The sequence below is a fragment of the Notothenia coriiceps genome, unplaced genomic scaffold (genome assembly GCF_000735185.1).
Source record: "Notothenia coriiceps isolate Sejong01 unplaced genomic scaffold, NC01 NC01_scaffold00022139, whole genome shotgun sequence".
NCBI classification, from domain to species: domain Eukaryota; kingdom Metazoa; phylum Chordata; class Actinopteri; order Perciformes; family Nototheniidae; genus Notothenia; species Notothenia coriiceps.
In genome coordinates, this window is record NW_011354840.1 from 60,079 (window position 1) to 68,064 (window position 7,986).

At 41.4% G+C, this 7,986-nt stretch overlaps 1 protein-coding gene across 1 annotated transcript; it reads left to right on the plus strand.

Moving 5' to 3' along the window:
* Nucleotides 1-587: 587 nt before the first annotated feature.
* spint1a (serine peptidase inhibitor, Kunitz type 1 a) lies at nucleotides 588-5,985 on the plus strand. The gene is made up of 8 exons (XM_010780729.1): nucleotides 588-1,308; nucleotides 1,855-2,012; nucleotides 2,346-2,487; nucleotides 4,324-4,491; nucleotides 5,135-5,182; nucleotides 5,282-5,416; nucleotides 5,541-5,591; nucleotides 5,735-5,985. Exons 1-8 carry the CDS (start codon nucleotides 900-902, stop codon nucleotides 5,968-5,970), a joined length of 1,347 nt encoding a protein of 448 aa, XP_010779031.1. The 5' UTR covers nucleotides 588-899; the 3' UTR covers nucleotides 5,971-5,985.
* Nucleotides 5,986-7,986: the final 2,001 nt, after the last annotated feature.

Genomic DNA, 7,986 nt, shown 5'->3' on the forward strand with positions numbered 1-7,986 from the left:
TATTAGAACATTTATTCTGTATCACCAAGTATACTAATGAAGGCTATTCATGTCCTTTATTGTGCCTTTTAAATGTACTATGATTGCAGTGGTTGTATTGCCTAATAGTGAGTACAATGTTACATTGTACTCTAAGTAAGTCTAAGTCTAAGTACATCTAAGTATTTTTCTAAATCCTATTTCCTTAGAATTTTGAAGAATTGTGACTAAATCACAAATAAGACTCATCGTATAAGATTGTAAATTACCTCAGTTTACCTTTCAGTTTAAGGTGACCCACATTAAGGGATTCAGAAATACAAAGTTTTCACAAATTAAACCCCCACCTACCAACAAAGAAGACATATGATTAAAAGCAGTGAACCTAGGTGCTCCACGGAAAGGAATGTAAGTTCATACCAGAGAGAAACCACAACAAAAAAGCATGCATGCTATGGTCCTATAATTATATTCTGAATTATTTTCAGTGAAAAGACAACAAATAAAGTAGGTACTCCATTAACAATGATGCCACATTGCCGACACACACACACAGCTCTGTTGTGTTTGGAGCTCACAGTCAGAAGGGAGTGGCATCTCAGGAGTGGAATTTCACTTCCTGTGTCTCTCAGGTGAGTCACCTTGGCAAATGTAGTCGATCGCTCGGTTTTATGTCGACATCAAACAGGCTGTTCTCTGGTGAGAGTTTCACTGTAGTAAAGTTCCGCCTCGAGAGCATTTGGAGAAGTCCTGGAATATTTCTGGGTGTAAGGCATTAGCTGAAGGGTTATATTAGAAGTGTTTCGCCCCACTGAGGCCTAAACACCTTGAAGGAATCGTCTTCTTTAATAATAGGCGGTGTTTTTACTTTCGTATAAACACGAGATCAGTGGACTACTCGTTTGGGTTACAGGACTAAAATGAATTCCCTCCCTAAAGGACACCTGGCAGGGTGTGCGCTCCTGCTGCTGGTGTTTCTCCTGGACTCCACTTTTGGCCAGGCCGGCGAGCAATGTCTAGCCCAATTCAAGAGGGGCAAGGAGGATTTTGTCCTCGATGGCGACGAGTCTGTGAAAGACGGAGCCACGTTCATTTCGTCGCCCCAATTAACTCGATACAGGGACTGCGTGAGCGCGTGCTGCAAAGAGCTGGAGTGCAATGTCGCCTTCATGGAGAGAGGATCCGAGGAAGGCTTGATCAAGTCCTGCTTTCTCTTTAACTGTGTGTACAAGAAGAAATACGCCTGCCGCTTTGTCAGGAAGGAAGGATACAGCAGTTACATCCTAGACTCCGTTTATGATAGCTACCTGGAACGGGATGTCCCCACCAGTAAGTCCTAAAACTTATAAAACACATTCTTAAGTAAGGTATAATTGCGTAAATTGGCAGTTTTCTCTAGATCAAAACAGTCCATATAGGGATACATATCACATTTTGTTAAGAGTATCACAAGGGTCTCTTCAAATTTAGGATCCATGTAGTATTACTTTTGTAATGGTTATTTTATGTTAAAAATAACCTACATTCTTCCTTTGTGCTCTCATATGCCAATATAAATAACTGTAAAGCTCAAGTTGAAAACCAGTGATCTGTGTGACAGTTAAATATATATATTTCTGGCTGTTACTCTGGGAAAGCAAATCTAATTCTTGGGGATTTGTTCTTAATACTTTGTCAGCAAACACTAGTTTGTAAAAAGATCTGAGGTTACAACAGGTTTAGTGCAGATCCTTACATTTCAGCATGTTCACACACGTCACGTTGTTATGACCCCTATTAGAGATTCAGGATTCCTCTGCTGTCTCTTCACATGTGACTCCAACTGCATTTGGATCTCTTGTTTCTGCTCATCTATCTATCCCATGGTTTCTGCAGATACTGCCGATCAGCCGCCTACGGCCAACGGAGGTCAGGACCTAGTGGTCCAGCCTCAGGATACCGTGACACTGAATGGCATAGAGAGCAAAGACGACCAGGGGATTGTGACCTACCTGTGGCAAATGGTCACCGCATATCCTAATGCTGTCATTGAGGTGAGTAAAGAGAATGCAATGCAAACCTGATGTGTTTTTTCTTGGAATTTAAAATACTCTTGGACTATTTGTAATCCTGGGTCTGTGTGTTTTACATTCAATTCATGTCAAATCAATTTCCATAGCATGTTTAAAACAACTTGTGTTGTGCTTTACAAACATAGATATATAGCAGGTCCACAGAGTAGACCACCTAGGCAGAGATAAAGAGAAATACAAAAGGGAAATATTCCTTTTAAATGTCTACTGTATTTTATGACAATCACTTAGTTGACAAATATTCTGGCCACTTGTGTGAATGATAAGAAAACACTGTCTTTCTGTGTCTTGTAGAAAACCAACTTTGACGACCAGATTATGGTGTCCAACCTGACATCTGGGGTGTACAAGTTCCAGCTGACTGTCACAGACGCCATCGGCCAATCAGACTCCACCAAGGTCACTGTCCTGGTCCTCACTCCAGAGCAGTCTGAGCGTGAGTTTCTGTTTCAGCATCATCTGAACATATAGATTCATATCTGTTTATTTTTATTTTATTAGAGTGCATAAAAGCCTGTTCATCCTGTAAATGCCAATACTTGCATAGCAATTAAGATTAGGTTTTAGCTTGTAAATCTAATATCAGATTTTGCTGCTTTGGTTTGTTTGTTTCTCTTGAAATATCAAGGGGTTACATTTGAAATGGGATGGTTTGGTTTCAGCTGTAAAAATAAGTCATGTGTTTCCCCTGTATTTTGTTGACTTGTCCCTTTGGATAATACAGAGTCACCTGCCTGTGGTTAATGTTGGGACAACATAGAATAATGCCCTTCGGGTCTTGTTAACTACTTTACAAAAATCTATAAATCTTTCCCTTTTTAAATTAATAATTTACTAATATGGTGATATTTTTTACCCACTTTATTCTCATAACCTCAAGTTCTGAATAGCTTGTGACCAGTGTGGTATTTCATTTCAGTTTATTTTTTCTAAGTAACTCACCCATTGTTTCTCACAAGCATGAGCTCTTCTGTGTTAGTTGCTTATCAAACCTGTCATGACATGCTTGCCTAATTCCTGCAGACTGAATGTCGAAACGGCAAGAGATAAGAGCTCATGTTTTAATGGAGATTAAATCAGATTTGGCTCTTGTAATGGCAATACTGTTGGTACAAAAACCCAAAACAGGAACTGGTTGTCATTGTTGTGAGGCAGCAGTTTGGGGATTGTTATTCCTTTTTTGTCTTGTGGAGTATCCGTGTCGTTCCCCTTGGAATACCACAAAGCCACAGTCAACCTCTCTTGGTGCATTTGTTTCTCCAGAAAACGGAAGTGCAGCGTTTTCCCCAGCACTATCAGTCTCTCTCCACCCCCGACTCGACGAAACCTGTCAATCTGGTTTCAGCTTGGTTTACACAAACAGGGTTTCAGACACCACCGTAATCCTCTCTTGTATTGATTGAACTTTTAGTTCTATCATTCAAACATACTTTAAACCCATTGCTGGATAAGCAGGTTGTTGGTTGATTGTTGACTGGAGGACAAGAAAATATGTTTAACCATATTGGCTCAGTTACTGATTAACCGCTTGTGTCCCGCATAGTGAGAGGAATGTGCCTCAGTGGAAAATGCTTGGGCATGGCAGCGACTACATTTCATGTCACCACATTTACACAACAATAAATGCATTGAAAAGAAACTAAAGCCATTGGTGGATGTCAATCAGACTTGTTAACATAAGAGCTTGGTAATAAAAATATAGCTTACAGTTCTTTGTCAGCATGTAATGTAGTGAAATGACTGTTTATAAGCACTGCCATTTAGAACATGTATCATCGACCACATGCAGACTATCTACCTCCGGTTCTCTAACCTCACTGTTGCTTGAAACACATCACCACTTTTGTCCGAGTTACATTTCCTCATTTTCATGTGTAATTATGTGTCTGGGTGTCTGGTCCGTGAGTAGACAAAGTAAGAAGTTAAAAGAGACTACAAAAACCATCTCACAAAATGTTGACACAAAACTTTAATGTTTTTTCCAACTGGTTTATGGATTCGAAACTACATTAACAAGTGTTACCTTGTTAAGTGAAGCCAGCTTATACACAATCAATCAGTATTCTCCAGCCTTTGGAGTGATGAGTACAACTTTAATAATTGATAACCATATTTTACCAAACCTTAGTGAGAGTGCTTTGCTCAATTCCTTTAACACTATTTGTTGCTACCTAAGAGATGTCACACACTGGAGAAAATGTAAATAATTAACCCGCAACATTATTAAAATGTTAACAAAATAAAACCTAACCCTAATATTGTTTCCCACCAGACCACTGCATGGTTCCAAAGAAGATAGGGCCGTGTCGTGGGCTCTTCCCTCGCTGGCATTACAATGGTGCCTCAGAACAGTGTGAGGCCTTCAACTTTGGGGGCTGCAAGGAGAATCAAAACAACTATCTCTCCAAGGATGAGTGCATGATCGCCTGCGCCAGCTCAGGTATATGTGCTGGGAATTTCTTGACTTCCTATTCTGCACATTTTCAGGTTCATATTTGTATTTTGTGACATGTTTACATGCTTCAATGTCCAAAAAGTGTGCTGCAGCACCTCTTTTTACCCTCTGTCTGAAACGAGAGCCCATTTTACTCTGTTTGGTTAGCTGGCCTGCTCTGTTGTGATTGGACAATCTCTTAGATATGTCCCTCCCCTTAGCCTATCACGTACAATGTGTTAGTGCTAGCCAATAGATGCGCCAGTGTTACATAGTGATTTAACTATGTTACGGAAGTAAACAAAGGAATCCAATGGAGGTGTTTCAGGGAGTGTGTGGGAGAGAAACTCACTCCAAAAGTATAATAGGGCTTCTTTAAATAGTCTATGGTTTTGTATGTATTAAGTCATAAAATTATGGTTAATATTTGTGCAGGAATTTATTTGTTTGATATGACTTCTGAGGGTTGCTACTTAAGGAACCTTTCAAACTAATGGTGGGATGATATATTGGTTACATTTACTATGATATTTAAACATTTCAATATTGCTATCATGTAAATAGTCTCCATTGAATGCCCGGTTAACCTGTCATTATTAGTAAATGCATTCCAGTCATTTTAATCCAACCTTTTTGCTTTTTTTGTTAGAAAAAGGTGGTAAATCTGGTAGACTTTTGCCAATTCCCCCAACTCGAGGTAAGTGAATCCTGCTATGCTTTTTTCATTCCGAAACCATTTCCTCTACTCCGTTAAAAAGTTGATATTTAAAGAGACAATCCCCCTTGTGTGCCGCAGGACAAAGATGTGGTGATAGTCCGTGTGCAGCAGAGGAGTTCACGTGTGAAAACAGCTGCTGTTTGGATCGGGGTCTGGAGTGTGACTCAACCCCACAATGTTCCGACAACTCGGATGAGAAACACTGCGCAGAATGTGAGCAGTGGCTATGCAAACCACACTTCATTATCATACATGCTCATGGAAATCTAAATACCACTGATACTGATGCTTCCTTGAAAGACTTGCTAACTTGAATTATGTCCTGTGTGCTTATTAGACGACAAAAACTTTCGGATTCTGTTGCAGATCCCAGTGAATGAACAAAAAGGTATTTTTAAAAGTTTTATATTTTGTTGGTGCTTTAAAAACCTTTGAGCATATTGGTTGGGGTAAATGTGGTGAAATTGGCCATCCAGGAGTATTCAATTACCTACAATCTAACCTCACCTGCTCCTTCATTGTTGTTCACAGTGCGCTGCACAGAGCTCCCTGACACAGGGAACTGCAGGGACAGTCTCACCAAGTGGTACTACAACCCCCTCCACAAGGACTGCTTCCGCTTCAACTACGGAGGCTGCCCAGGGAATGACAACAGATTTGACTCTAAGGAGACCTGTGCGAGAGTTTGCAGTGGAGTAACAGGTGAATTGTTATTTGCCCACTTTACCAAACTACCATGCTTTCTAAAGGCACATAAGATGGTATAATTTCCCCACTCTCATTCTCTTACAAGTCGATTTTCGACATACTGTTGTTTCTACCTCCTCAGGCTGTTTTCCTCCAATTTATTTCTAAATAATCCTTATATACAGTGGCCTATAAACAGTTGACGTCGCTTTTTAAGAAAAAAGGAAACAGGGAAAAATATAAATGTGAAATCTGAGGCAAGCATTTTTAGCGACCTGCTGGTTAAACTATTGAAGCGTTTAGCAGCAAAAAACTGAAAAAAACTACTTTATCTCAAAGCTGTCAGCAGTTTTATTGCATTGTGGGCATTGCATGATTAGTCTTGTGAGCAACACTTGCGGTTTGCCATCCCAGAATTCACTTGAATGGGGAAAACAAATGATAATAATCATACATACATGTTACATAATACATATTTATATAGCGCTTTTCCTGATGCTCAAAGCGCTTATTCTGACGGCCCGTCCACACACAGGCATGAAAAAAATCTTTCAAAGCTTCGCCCATTCACTTGAATGGGGTGACGTAGAAGATTTTTAATCTTCGCCGAACTGCATTGTGGAGAGCGGAGCATGGCTTTGCAAGCATCGTGAGCATCAAAAGTTGAGCAATGTTCAACTTTTGATGCTCCCAATGCTTGCGAATCCCGTTTATGCAAATCCCGCCAGTGCAAGCGCTAGCCAATCAAACCGCGTGTACTGTATGCAGATACCGCTGCGGTCTTTTCCATATGTCATAAAATGGAGGATAAATTAATCATCGCTGTAGGAAATGTCCCGGTCCTTTACGACTGCTCTCTGTTCACCTACCGGGACCTAAAACGGAGGAACCAGGCATGGAGGGAGGTGGCAGAGACAGTTGGTGAAACTGGTAGGTTTTCACCTGTTTGGGGAGTTTATATCCAGTTTACTTCGTTTTAACATTGAACGGACAGGCTTTGTATGCCGGGGGCGGGAGATTCCTGATTGGTTGTTGGTCGCGTGAAATAGCCAAGTTTCAGACACGCCTATAGCATCAAGATTTTTCAAGATCTTTTTCATGCCTGTGTGTGGAGGGGCCGTAAGACATTGGTGAAGAGTGCTGTCAGTCAGGGAGCAGCGAGTGCTACTTTTGATTGAGTTCATGTGTGAAAAGCTTGATTCACATGTGTATGTTGATCCAAACATACTGAGCACACAGATCGCTACTTTCTGAACGTTAGGGAACTGCTGTTTTTTGACATCACTCCAAAACTTTGCTGGCCCGTTAGTGCGCTGCATGTCAATAAGTTCCAGTGTATATTTCCCCTTGTTGATGCAGGGGACCACTTCCTTTGCTCTGGTTGATACGTCCCCCTCTTTTGCAACAGTGAAGGGGTCTCTGGCAAAGCCCATCACCTCTGTGGGCAGAGCAAGTCCATCCAATCGACCGGCAAAGTTCTCTTTCAACCTCGCAATGAAATCTGTCATCACATCCGTGATTTGTGCCGGAGATGTGATGTGTTTGGGGAGCGTCGGAAAATGCAGTATCCGACCTGTGCTCAAGTCGGTCGCGAAAAGGTCCAGCTTGAAGCTGGACCTTTTCGCGACCGACTTGAGCACAGGTCGGATACTGCATTTTCCGACGCTCCCCAAACACATCACATCTCCGGCACAAATCACGGATGTNTCTGCGATCGCAGGATCGCGTTTTTCTGGAGGGTCTAGCTTTCTATAGAACTGTTCTGTAGAATACCATTCTGTAGAATACTATAGAATACTATAGAATTTGTGACCTATATTCTATAAAACAGGCCTATTCAACTGGTGGCCCGCGGGGTCATTGCGAGGTTGAAAGAGAACTTTGCCGGTCGATTGGATGGACTTGCTCTGCCCACAGAGGTGATGGGCTTTGCCAGAGACCCCTTCACTGTTGCAAAAGAGGGGGACGTATCAACCAGAGCAAAGGAAGTGGTCCCCTGCATCAACAAGGGGAAATATACACTGGAACTTATATTTTGACTGACTGCATGGAGAAGATCGCAGGAAACGACGACAGAACAGCTAAAAAAAACATCT

Bases quoted from the DNA above. Each gene is read 5' to 3' on its own strand.
- spint1a (XM_010780729.1), top strand. From the start codon at position 900: ATGAATTCCCTCCCTAAAGGACACCTGGCAGGGTGTGCGCTCCTGCTG. The intron at 2,488-4,323 runs GTGAGTTTCTGT...GTTTCCCACCAG, and splicing joins CACTCCAGAGCAGTCTGAGC to ACCACTGCATGGTTCCAAAG. The intron at 4,492-5,134 runs GTATATGTGCTG...TTTTTTTGTTAG, and splicing joins GATCGCCTGCGCCAGCTCAG to AAAAAGGTGGTAAATCTGGT.